General features: G+C 41.2%; 1 protein-coding gene across 4 annotated transcripts in view; it reads left to right on the top strand.

Moving 5' to 3' along the window:
* Positions 1-10,292, top strand: part of LOC124031796 (intermediate filament family orphan 2-like) — a 36,419-nt gene extending 26,127 nt beyond the window's left edge. For 2 of the 4 annotated variants that reach the window (XM_046343469.1, XM_046343473.1), the window contains exons 4-9: positions 6,296-6,481; positions 6,639-6,805; positions 7,260-7,449; positions 8,409-8,507; positions 8,762-8,898; positions 9,065-10,292. In XM_046343469.1, the coding sequence (XP_046199425.1) occupies positions 6,296-6,481; positions 6,639-6,805; positions 7,260-7,449; positions 8,409-8,507; positions 8,762-8,898; positions 9,065-9,170 (885 nt within the window). In that variant the 3' untranslated portion in view covers positions 9,171-10,292. The remainder of the gene's footprint in view (positions 1-6,295; positions 6,482-6,638; positions 6,806-7,259; positions 7,450-8,408; positions 8,508-8,761; positions 8,899-9,064) is intronic. The other 2 variants (XM_046343472.1, XM_046343471.1) reach the window with 2 other exon arrangements.
* The last annotated feature ends 3,075 nt before the right edge of the window (positions 10,293-13,367 follow it).

Genomic DNA, 13,367 nt, shown 5'->3' with positions numbered 1-13,367 from the left:
TTTGCTCAACCAAAGAATTTCTGCACAAACTGTCAGATAGCATCTCAGGAAAGCTCATCTGAGTGCTCGTCGTCCTCACCAGAGTCTTGACCTGAAATTGATGTGGAGGGCTACGTATAGCTCCACATTGACATGATTGGTTGATGGTAGGTGAGGCCGAGAGGTCCTGTATAAACACAAACTCCCTTCATTGACAACTTTCTTCACAAAAGCTCTGTGCTGCTCCGCGAAGCGCAAGAAGTATGAACCGCCCTGACTTCTGCATAGGCCATGTCACCATAAATGCTGCACGGCCAATGCAGACGTCGGATTGACCATGTAGCGCATTTTAGCACTTCGTCGCCTTTCTTTGACTCTGCCAAAAGTTTCTTTGTCAAGCCTTTTAGAGGAAATGTCAACATTTTACCTAAACATCAAAAAACGCAAACATGACAGTGAAGGACATCTCTGCTGTTGGTGGAATAGTTATAAACTTACCCTTTGAAACATGCCAGCAGTCCAGCTCATGTTGGGTGTTCTTCTGGCATTCTGTTTCTTATTGATGGTGGAAGGTAGGCTGTGACGATTATGGAATTTTGGGTAACAATTAATTGCCATGCAGATGGCCACGGTTATTGTCATAATTGTCATTTTTTGTTGAAAAATGTTTTGAGCCTTGTAATGCATCTCTGAAAAATAGCTATGACAAACGTAATTAATACAACACAGCTTCTCCTCCCAACGATGCAGTTCTACCTGTAAAATGAATACCAATTTTACCCACTTCATGTTAAAATTGAAAACTGCTATTGGGTAAACTATATCTACTTGAATATGAAGTTGAATTCCCCCTTCTCCTAAAATGAATATGTATTAAGACGATCATATTTTTGAGTTCACGTTTATTGTCCATAATTGTCTGTTACACGATTATACGATAACTGTGCCAGCCCTGGTGAACAAGAGTAGTTATAAACGCTACAGGTACACCCTCTGTCAGTATGCTGTTCAGTCCTTGAAATTGACCTGGTGGCTTCAGTGACCTGTTTTGGAAAATACAAAAAATAAGAGGTATACAAAAACAGATTTGAAATAGCATTAACATTTGACCATTCACATTGACTATACTGGAAGCAATAACTGCAATGAATGGACCTTCCCGAAATCACATTAGCTTGAATTACTTTCTTGGTCTTGTCATCCATGAAGCTGTATAAATGAAGGAATGAATGATTTTCATGTCAAGTGGAGAACCCATTGTTTCATACGCTATGTGCTATGCAGAACTAAAATGTCCCTTAAAAAAATGTTGATTACGATATGAATATGATTTATTATGAACTGGTTATAATTTCAATTACCTATATGTCGTAAATTTAGTGGAGTAGCCAGCCAGGGCTGTCATTCCTTCCATCACCACAGATGTGCACAGCTTTGCCTTCATTTCCATCCTGAACCATAGTGGAAATGATCTTTTCCTGCTTCAGTCTGTCTGTAATCCTGGCTTGTGACGGGTAGGAAGTAAGAGGACTACAAAGTATGTTGTTTGTGAAGGGAACTGTATTGGACATAGTTCAGCCTAGTAATTTATGTCTGTGAAAGTGTCACCAGTGAACAGCACAGAAGACAGTGCAACGAGATTAGCCTGTGACATCCTTCTAACATTCGGGGAAGATTCCCAACTCCCCATACATCCTTTGATGCGCTCTGCCAGTTGATCTCGATTTGTCTTCCTTTTAATATTTTGCTGGTGTTGATTATGGCAGACCAACACTTTTGGATAAGCTTAATGAGATCCATGATCTTGGACTCCATGCACAGTATACTTCAGGGGGGTTCACTGATCACGGTTTGTTTAAGATGTGGTTGATTCGAACTCAAGACTCCAGACTTGATTTGGTGGATGTTGGAGGTACAGTATGTCGTCAGAGCCCTGGTCCTTGTAATCAGGGGAGCTAAAAGCTTGTGTCCAGCTGGGAAGGTGGAGATCGTGGATGTTGCGCAGGACGATGTGAAGGAGGCTGCTGTAGCTGGATGCAGTTCCCTGATCCTCCTTAGAAAGACAATTCTCCAATATGGCCTTAAGAGTTCAGAAACTATAACAGCACATACTGAATAAGACTTTGCTATATGGAATCATAGAAAATATGTCAATTGTCCTAGGATACTTACCGAAGACTCTTGGATCCTTTCTGGTGAATCTGAAGCTCTGGACACAGTTGCAAAGCCCATGGACTCAAGAGGCCGAGAGAAGATTGACCGCATTTTGACACATTTAAAGCAGCTTTACCTACCGTCACCCATTTGAATCAAATGTGAAATGCATGTTTTCATAATGCAATGCCAAGTGCCAAATACAGAGCTGGTTACCTCCTGCCTGCTCTTCTTAGTGGTAGGGGACACATGGGTAGAAGGTCCAGAGCTTTAAGAGACGGGTAGGAGACCAGGATGCCTGAAAGACATCAGGCCCGAAGCTTTGACTTGTCGATGCAGTCTTTCATAAAACAAATGTAATGCAACATTAGCATTCTGTCAGTTCATACAGTATTTATATACAAAAGGAAATGTGACAGGGATTAATAGTTAATATAGTATGGGTCATATGCCAAATTATTATCGTTATGTGTATTGTCAAAGAAAACTGTCCACCCTAACACACAAGTGATAGCATGTTTACTAACCTGTAAAACATATGGCCATACTGCTAAAAAAAAGTAATTATACCCGTAGCCCCTATTGACGATGTGAGGTGGGGCTTACAAATACACAATAGTCAGACTATGGACAATCATATACCACCGGTGGTTCCTCGGGCCAGGTATTCCACGTAAGGCTATACAGTTGCCTGAAAGTTTGTCACGCAAATAAGCCATAGCTAGCCAACACATCAGACATTGGGAAAAAGTGTGAACATTTCCAGTCGACAACATCAACTCACATGGGGGCCAGAGGAGCTTGAAGTTCTTTGGGGTCCTTTGAAGACCAATCCATTGAGCCCAGAACCTGCCGAGTGAGTTGGGGAAATTGACCTCACAGTTATTTGTGACACAATGGGAGTTCCTGATACATACAATTCTAAACGTGAAAGCTATTGACAGTTGATATTGTATGTGTTATATGCTAAATTACTATTGTTATATGTATTGACAAAGAAAAACTTCCATCCTAACGGTTGGATTCTAATTTCTGGTACAATAATCCCGACAGACTCCCAAGTAAAACTCCAGCTTGATTTATTCACAACACTGGGTGTTACAGCTGCAAAACCACCCCTACAGGTCACACAAGCACATATATTTATACCTTCCGATTAGGCGGAGTGACCTTGTTGTATTTCTGTGTTAAACAATCAATCTCTGTTGCTGGGCAAGAACTGAGTCTGTTCCTCCCGTTGGTGTTATCGTGTCCCAGCCTAAATCCAGAGCTTTCATATTCCTCCGTGCCTTTCACAGGTCTTCTTGTCAGTCAGGAGAGGCCTTGAGTTATTGGAAGTACACATTCCTACTGCAGACCACTAGATAATTACACTTCTCATACACAAAGAGCTTAAACCTAGCACTAATTTCAATCTCTAAGAATATATAAAAAGGGTACATTCACACCAAGTGTATATAATGATATAAAACAGTAAAGATATAAGAAAGTGTTATTAGATGAGTAATTATGATCTATCAGCGCTAACTCCAGGCACATGACTGCTATTCAACCCTTGTGGAATCATTCTTGGCCTCAAGAGACAGGCCCCCTTTCCCTCTGCCCAAATACAATGCACATAGATCATTCCATCTAACCCATAACACAATAATTACTACCGCTACAAATTTAATGCACATAGATCATTCCATCTAACCCATAACACAATAATTACTACCGCTACAAATATAATGCACATAGATCATTCCATCTCAACCATAACATAATTACTACTGCTAGGCTAATTATAGAATAATAAATAGATTCACACGGGATCAAGTCAGTCTCTAACAGTAACACACAAGTATAATGTGATACCACGTTTATAATCTGTAATAAAAATGTTTTGTGTCCATGGGGCTAAAAGTAATTAAATTGTTATGATACTCATGACCACTATCGACAGTAGATGTGGGGGTTACAAATACACAATAGACCAGACTACATGCGGCCAAATAGGCCTACCCCAGGTGGTTCCTGGGGCCATGTATTTCTTGCAAGGCTATACAGTTGTTAAAGCATGACATGTTCTCATGCAAATAAACCATGGCTAACCAACATATCAGACACTGGAGATTATGAATAAAAGTGACTAGACCTGATCATAAGTAATTAAAATGCAACAACACCTTTCATTTTTATTCTGCAATGTAAGATCACACAATTAATGTCTGTTACAATGTAAAATGACATAATTACTGTCTATAATCTCCTCAACCTCATTGTCATAAAGACCAGGCACATATGCTAACCGGTAGAGCGCCTAGGCTATGGTTAAATAAAGGTTCAATTTAAATTAAATTAAATGTCTACATGATGTGGTGCAATGGTTACAACACAATAAGATCTACTCGAACTGCATTGATTAGACTATATACCTCCGCACAACATTTCTTGTTATTCTGTATGTAAATCCGAGACACCCCATTTAGTTATGATATGTTACGTTTTGTATGGTATGTAATCATTTGTGGATGTCCATCAATCATTTCATATATGTTACAAATTGCAAGTCATATGATATGTTAGGAATACAATTCGTACAATACTTTACGAATTGCATTTCATACAATATTTTACGAATTTGCAAAAAAAAGTACTGTATGTTACGAATTCCAATTTGCTGTGGCTAACGTTCGGGTTAAGGTTAGGAGTTAGGTTAAAGGGTTATGGTTAGAGTTAGGATTAGCTAAAAGCGTTTGGGGAAGGGTTAGCTAACATGCTAAGCAGTTGCAAAAGTAGCTGAAAAGTTGCTAATGAGCTAAAATGCTAAAGTTGTCCGTGATGAGATTAAAGCGCATAACCTTTAGGTTGCTAGACGTTCGCATCATACACCAACACATCCACCCCGACCAACCACCCTCCTTTTATTTTTGCGTTACGTAACCCCTATAATTTATATAACCATATCAAACATAAATACAGTATATCATACTAATTTGAGTGTCCCTGATTTACGTTTATTGTTACTGTCTAGTCTATGAGACCAGTCTGCTCTGCACACTCGCTTTGGTGCTTTCCCTTCTCAAACGCTCTTCTGTTTTTTGGCATGACACGAGATCCATTCCATGGGTATACAGAATGAACAGCTGTGTCTTTGAGTTTTCTTTGGTGTTTTGTTCCGATTGTATATCTCTTTTGCAGTCATTGTCGATTAAGTGCATACTACAGACACGTACATTAGCAAGATCGGCTGTAGGAGTGTTTACACCTTATTTACTTGTTTTTATCTCTACTTCTGCATCTGTCAACGGAAAACAGTGATATTTATTATAGTTATTATATAAAGTGCAGCCAGGGACCGAACACCAGCTTGCTCTTGCTGCCATCTCTTCGGATTTTCACTTTTCAGAACTAACTTTAGGCTAGTTGTTCAACTTTTTCGCCAGTTCCTTCTCCCCCATTTGCTCCAAATAAGGGCACAGAGATTGCGCCACAATAGCGCACGTGCAGATCTCACCCATCTTCACTGTTGTTGCAGCCGGTCAGGTTGTTTACTTCGTATACGTATCTCTAAGCTGTTTTAACTATTCTCGTTAAAAAAATGCATCTGATCATTTTTAAGCACGAGAGAGTTACCCATATCTGCTGTTTTTTGCTGTCTTCACATAAAATTATCCCAATCTTTTTATGTGGAAAAGTATACATTTCCTGACTCAAAATCGATAGTACTTAAAAAAAATATATAAAAATAATGTCTCATTCGGCCGTAGGCTTTCAGTAAAACAAAAACATTGTCCACAATTAATCATTCGTTGACTGACAACAGAGCAGAGCTAGAAGTGCACAAAAACACGCCACGTGACCCATTTTTGCCGCTTTCCAGTAGTAGAATACAGGGAGAGAGAGGGAGGCAAACTCTGCCTAACTAGTTTCAATGTATGGAATCACTCCAAAAAAAATATTCTTAAACTTCCCCTTTAAGTGAGTTTATTACTTTTAAACTGCAAGTCACTGCCTCAAGATACTATGAGATTAACAAAAAAATGGGATGATGATGTTGAGGTCCTGCCTCCGAAAACTGTACACTCTTACTTGCAGTATTGGGCAAATAGTAGACGGTGACACAGCTCATGGGTATAATATTCTCTGATCATCATAACCAATGTAATATTTATTGTAGGAAATGTCGGACTTGGACACTGCGATCCAGAAGAAGGCCATGAAGGTGGACATGGACATCTGCAGACGCATTGACATCACGGCCAAGCTTTGTGACGTGGCTCAGCAACGCAACTCAGAAGACATGAGCAAGATGTTCAACATGAGCCCACACATGAGTCCCTCCAGAGCACCCCCAGAGAGCAAAGTAACTGGATAGCTTTTCATATGTACCCCTTGTGTAAAGGGCTCATTCCATGTGGAAAATGGGACACAAGTGTACATTAAATGTTTTTTCCACACACACACACATTTTCATCCTCGTTCACACACAGCTGACTAGTGTGTGGTGTGTGGTTTCACAGGGGGCTGCATCTTGCAGGAGGAAAGAGCGTAAGGCTGTCTACGAGGAGAGGAGTGCTGAGATTGAAACTGAGTCTGGTGGTGGAGAGGAGGATGAAGAGGAGGAGAAGGAGCAGGTCGTAGAGTCACTCAACATCACAGACGAGATGAAACGCATGCTCAATCAGTTGTGAGTGGCCGAACCTTTTGACCCGTGTTATGTAACTTGTTTAGCCTCAATTGCTAATGAGTGCCAGCTGAACGACTAGAGTCGATATGTTATCCAACTAACTGTGTTGTTTGAGTCATATGATATCAATCTGTGAATTAAATCCCCACTGTCGTCTGTAGCGTTAGATAGCGTCGCATAGTCAGTTTCATGTGTGCTTCATTACTTTGTGATGTTTTCATCTCTGTCAGTCACTGTCTCTGTTGTTTTCTCTCTTCCCTGTCCTCTTCATTTGCGACCCCTTTTAAAATGTGCACGCCTTTCCGTTTGGTTTTGGTTTTCCTCCTTTCTTTTTTTTGTCTTCTTTCTTTCCTCCCCTCCCTTTCCACCTCTGTCTCCACTCTTTCTCTCTGTCCCTCCCTCTTCCCTCTTCTCTCCCCCTCTTCCCTCTTCTCCCTCCCTTTCTTGTTTGCAGAACTTGCTCAGATGATAATTCCTTTGTCACCAGGAGAGAGACGTTTGACTTTGATGACGACTGTGACAGCCTAACTTGGGAGGAGAATGAGGAGACACTGCTCCTCTGGGAGGACTTTGCCAACTACAACACCCCCTGTGCTGCAGCCAGTGCTGCTGCAGCAGAAGGACAGGGGGAGGGCCCTGGGCAGGTTAGTGCTGCCCCCTACTGCTCATCCAAAAGCAGTGTCTGGGAACTTTTCAAATGTGTCAGATACAGGTAACTGCCAAATGACTCAAGTGTTTGCTTTATTTTGTCAGTTACCTGTATGTCTCTGTCGAGGATGTTGTTTAGGCCTTCTCTCTGTATTTCCTCATTTTTAAAATAACTTTATTTAACTAGGCAAGTCAGTTAAGAACAAATTCTTATTTACAATGATGACCTAGGAACAGTGGGTTAATTGCCATGTTCAGGAGCAAAATGACAGATTTTTACCTTGTCAGCTCGGGTTTTCGATCTAGCAACCTTTTGGTTACTAGCACAATGCTCTAACCACTAGGCTACCTGCCTCATGCCCTTGTACTGTAAGACATTTAATCTCATTGGCCTCAGAAACTGTTAAGGAATATATGTAAAAAATACAATTGTGTCGTTATTTACTTGAATTGATTGTTTGTCTAATTGTGTGTTGGTGTGTGTATTGCTAAATTGTGTGTTCGACCGATCCCACTGGGCAAAAACTGATTGAGTCAACGTTGTTTCCACGTCATTTCAAACAAAAAACTCAATGCGATGCTGTTGAATCAACGTGGGGAAATGATTGGGTTTGAAAAAGAAGTAATCAACGTAAGGGAATTTTTGTATTTTTTTTTAACCCAACTTCACCTAAATCCAATGAGATGGTGAAATGTTTTGCTCATTTCACGTTGAATTAATGTTAGTTGACAACTCAACCGAATGTAAATCAAAACTAGACATTGAACTGACGTCTGTGCCCAATGAGACGTTTATCTACCTTATCTATCCATTTTACAACTGTACGAATGTAAACTTTATGAAAGTGTTTATTGTCGATAACGATGCCTCCAAGCTGCAAAGTAAAGTCTACCACTGCACTTTGAACGTTGCTACAGTACATATAGTTTACATGGGTCTGTTGGGGATTGTTAGGCCTCTCAGGATGGCAGTTTGGGCAGCCTGATCGACGAGACCGAGATGCTTTTCCAGAACCGAGAGAAGGAGTACCAGGAGACCATGGGTCAAATAGAGGTAAGAGACCAAGAGAAGAGAGGTCAAGGTTCATGTGTGCAACTCACTCTCCTGTGTGAGTCATCAATTATTACTGCAGAGGGTCTTTGCCCCTCAATCTCTGCACCACTTTCCATTTTCAATCTCTGTCTCTGACCCACCCTCTCACATCTCCTCCCACTCTTTTGCTCTTACTCTCTTACATCGTTCACCTATCTTACTCTCCTTTTGACTCCTCCTCTCTCCCACATCTTGGATTCTCGCTCTCTCCTCAGTATGAGTTGGCTACAGCTAAGAGTGATATGAACCGTCACCTACAGGAGTACATGGAGATGTGTTCTATGAAGAGAGGCCTGGATGTTCAGATGGAGACCTGCAGGAGACTCATCAAGGGCTCAGGGGGCACCGGCAGGTCAGACACACCTCTTTCTCCACTCATGGCGAACAATGGCATTTCAATGCAATGGTGCATTGTTCCACTGAGACGTGTCTTGAGAAAGGCCTTGCTACACAGTAGGCATAATCACACAGATATCAATGACTGACATCTGTCCTTGTTTCCCCTCTCTCTGGTGTAGGAACTCTCCATCGTTCAGCTCGGTAGCGAGCAGCGACTCAGGGAACAGTGATGAGATCCAGGAGGAGCTGGAGAAGGACGGAGAGGCAGTAGGAGCTGACCCTTGACCCTCCGGCCCCTGGCTACCCCACCACCTGACCCGGGGAAGGTGATGGAGGAAATGCCTTTGTTCCTCAATGCTGTGGTCCCCCATTTCTTCAGCAGGTTTCCAGTTGATCTAAGAGGAGCCCTGTGGAAACTATTGGTGCTTCACCGGTTTACCCATATAGGGAAGAACTTGTATTCCACAATAAGGTGCAGTGTTGGTTCCTCCTCACTGATCCTCATTGGCCTACCACTGATCAGAGCGGTCACTCCTACTAAACACAAGTATCTCCACACACACTCAACTTACTGTACGCCTATGGTCATTTTACTGTGTATTCACCCCAGTATTCATCCTAACCATGTTAAGATCAAGGAAACCGGACATATTCAGCCATTAGTGATCTAGCAAAACATTCAGTGGTCCGTATGATATATTTAAGCAATAAGGCCCGAGGGGATGTGGTGTTTGGCCAATTTACAGTTAAGGGCTGTTCTTATGCACTACACAACGTGGAGTTCCTGGATACAGCCCTTAGCCGTGGTATATTGGCCATATACCACAAACCCCCGAGGTGCCTTATTGCTATTATAAACTGGTGACCAACGTAATTAGAAGAGTAAAAATAAATGTGTTGTCATACCCGTGGTATACGGGCTGATATACCACGACTTTCAGACAATCAGCATTCAGGGCTCGAACCACCCAGTTTATAATTCAAAATAAGGGCTAGGTTCTATCAGATCCACGCTAGCCGACATCTGCATAGCAGTTGTTTTGGCGGTGCTTGAGGTGGCACTGCATTAGAACTGTCAAATCCACAAGCGGCTCCAAGCATTATACCTAAAGTAGACATCACCATTAGCTGCAGAGAGTCGCATGGACAAAAATCCCATGCAGCGTTGTTTACAAATTGGAACACTGAACCGTGAGATGTAATCTACACCTGGATTAGGCTGATAGAAATCCTCATTATTCAGTTTAATGATTTTCAATTTGAGCATCATTATTTCTACATCCAGTTGAAGTCAGAAGTTTACATACACTTAGGTTGGCGTCATTCAAACTCGTTTTTCAACCACTCCACAAATTTCTTGTTAACAAACTATAGTTTTGGCAAGTCGGTTAGGACATCTACTTTGTGCGTGACACAAGTAATTTTCCCAACAATTGTTTACAGACAGATTATTTCACTTATAATTCACTTGTAATATCACAATTCCAGTGGGTCAGAAGTTTACATACACTAAGTTGACTGTGCCTTTAAATGCTTGGAAAATTCCAGAAAATGATGTCATGGCTTTAGAAGCTTCTGATGGCTAATTGACATGAGGAAGGAAAATTATGTGGATATATTGAAGCAACATCTCAAGTTAAAGCTTGGTTGCAAATGGGTCTTCCAAATGGACAATGACCCAAGCATACTTCCAAAGTTGTGGCAAAATGGCTTAAGGACAACAAAGTCAAGGTATTGGAGTGGCCATCACAAAGCCCTGACCTCAATCCCATAGAAAATTTGTGGGCAGAACTGAATAAGCGTGTGCACGCAAGGAGGCCTACAAACCTGACTCAGTTACACCAGCTCTGTCAGGAGGAATGGGCCAAAATTCACCCAACTTATTGTGGGAAACTTGTGGAAGGCTACCCGAAACGTTTGACCCAAGTTAAACAATTTAAATGCAATGCTACCAAATACTAGGATTAAATGTCAGGAATTGTGAAAAACTGAGTTTAAACGTATAAGGCTAAGGTGTATGTAAACTTCAGACTTCAACTGTAGCCTACATTTTTTCATTCAGAACTCTGGCTTAGTGGCAATGATCACAAGAGCAGCTGCTCCCCTATTTGACAGTGTTACACCTCCGACACCGGCAAAATATCAGCTATGTGGGTGTTGGCTATCGCCGTTTAAAGCTTGATCTGATTGAATCTAGGCCTACGCTTTGACAGGGAAAATGCATTTCACATACTGGACACGAGGTCAATCTTCACTCACTGAAGTCAGATTTAGGTTCCTTTCTGAGATTGCCTTAATGTAGATGCCATTGCTTATGCGCATACAAAGAAGGCCCAGAGTGCCTTTGCAGGTACTGTATGAATTGGTAGAATTGAAGTTCCCCCATATCTGGACACAGCCATCACAGGAGGGGTAAAACTGAGTTGAAGTACTGTACTATGCAATAAGCAAGCCTTATTTTTCTGGACTAACCTCCGTTACTTGTCTTAGTTTTTTTTTTGCTGGGAAATGATCCGTCTGTTAATCTGACAGCCTAGAAGACTTGGGGCCAGATATACTTATAATTTGCACCAGTGCAAATTTGCACCTATTATTTTCAGAAGGGAATCAAAGAGACCAAAATACAAAGCTAAAAGCTCTTTACCTTTTTCCTAACTTGTTTTGTTCGAAAATATGTTTGAAAATGAACCGGTTTCAAACATTGCACCAGTGCCAACGCTCAGCACATCTGGCCTCAACGTGGTGTGTCAGATGACTCCACTCCCTCTGAGGAATGGTGTCACTCAGTATTTTCAGAGGGTAAATATGACCAAATATGGTCATCTAAATAATACCCGTGTGCCTACTGATACACTAGACTGGTCTCAGATCTGTTTGTGCTGTAAAGCCAACTCCTATGGTCGATTTGGCATTCAAACAACCATAGGAGATGGCAAGGCAGAGCAAACAGATCTGGGACCAGGCTACTCATATGCTGGACTCAGAATCAATATGAATTGCCTTATTACATTGTTTTATTTTTGTTAAAATGCTACTTTAGCACTAACATTTATGAATCATGATACACACAGCCTGTTATTGATGTACTGTATGTCTAGATTTCATTATAGTTTGTATGCTCTCCAAAAATGGAAGAGCAATTTTGAATCATATAAAGGGATAATCATGTGTAAATTGATTTTTGACATTCGTATTTGAATATATCTGTTAGTTTCTTTGGGAACAGTCATGGGTGCCAGGGATTTGCTAGCTGCAAGATTCATATTTGTATTTTATGTGCAGAATGTTGCTAAATGCAGATGCTTGCAAATCTACTGTGTGACTGAACCATATATTTAATAAACATTGTTTTAATAAAAAAGACTGCTCTTTATTTTAACGTTATCTCGTGGGGCAGATTGTCACGCCCTGACCTTAAGAGGTCCTTATTATTCTCTATGTTTGGTTAGGTCAGGGTGGGACTCAGGTAGGAAAGTCTATGTTTTCTATTTCTTTGTTTTGGCCAGGGGTGGTTCCCAATCAGAGGCAGCTGTCTATCGTTGTCTCTGATTGGGGATCATATATAAGTTGTCATTTTCCGTTTGGGTTTTGTGTTTTATGTTTTGTGTTTTTTTGCCTGACTGAACTGTCTCCAGTTGTTATTTTGTTTGAGTGCTTTTGAAATAAAAGAATCATGAACATGTTCCACGCTGCACTTTGGTTCACTCTTCCTACCACCAACGAGAGTCGTTACACAGATAGCAAATTGACAGCCTACTGTGTAAGATTTCAATTTGTGCTTCTCTTGGCTTGATGACAAATATAATGAATCTGAATTACTAGAATGTTGCTACACATTTCAGACAGTTACATTCACCACTGTGTGAAATATTAGATAGAAAAGATATACTGTAACAAATATATAAATACAGCATGCAACAATTTCAAATATTTTACTGAGTTACAGTATTCTCACATGATTGGGGAAAGAGATATGCATCTGTTGGTCACAGATACCTTAAAAGGTATGGGCGTGGATCAGAAAACCAGTCAGTATCTGGTGTGACCATTTGCCTCATGCAGCGTGACATCTTCTTCGCATCTGCTGTTGTCTGTGGAATGTTGAACCCACTCCTCTTCAATGGCTGTGTGAAGTTGCTGTATATTGGCGGGAACTGGAACACGCTGTTGTACACTTCGATCCAGAGCAACCCGAACAAGCTCAATGGGTGACATGTCTGGTGAGTTTAGGCCATGAAAGAACTGGGACATTTTCAACTTCCAGGAATTGTATACAGATCCTTGCGACATGGGGCTGTGCATTGTCATGCTGAAACATGAGATGGCGGCAGATGAATGACACGACAATGGGCCTCAGGATCTTGTCACGTTATCTCTGTCCATTCAAATTGACATTGATACAATTGTTCGCTGTCCGTAGCTTATGCCTGCTAATACCATAACCCCACCGCCACCACGGGGCACTCTGTTCACAACGCTGAT

The sequence above is a fragment of the Oncorhynchus gorbuscha genome, linkage group LG03 (assembly GCF_021184085.1).
Source record: "Oncorhynchus gorbuscha isolate QuinsamMale2020 ecotype Even-year linkage group LG03, OgorEven_v1.0, whole genome shotgun sequence".
NCBI classification, from domain to species: domain Eukaryota; kingdom Metazoa; phylum Chordata; class Actinopteri; order Salmoniformes; family Salmonidae; genus Oncorhynchus; species Oncorhynchus gorbuscha.
This window is presented reverse-complemented; position numbering and strand designations above follow the sequence as displayed.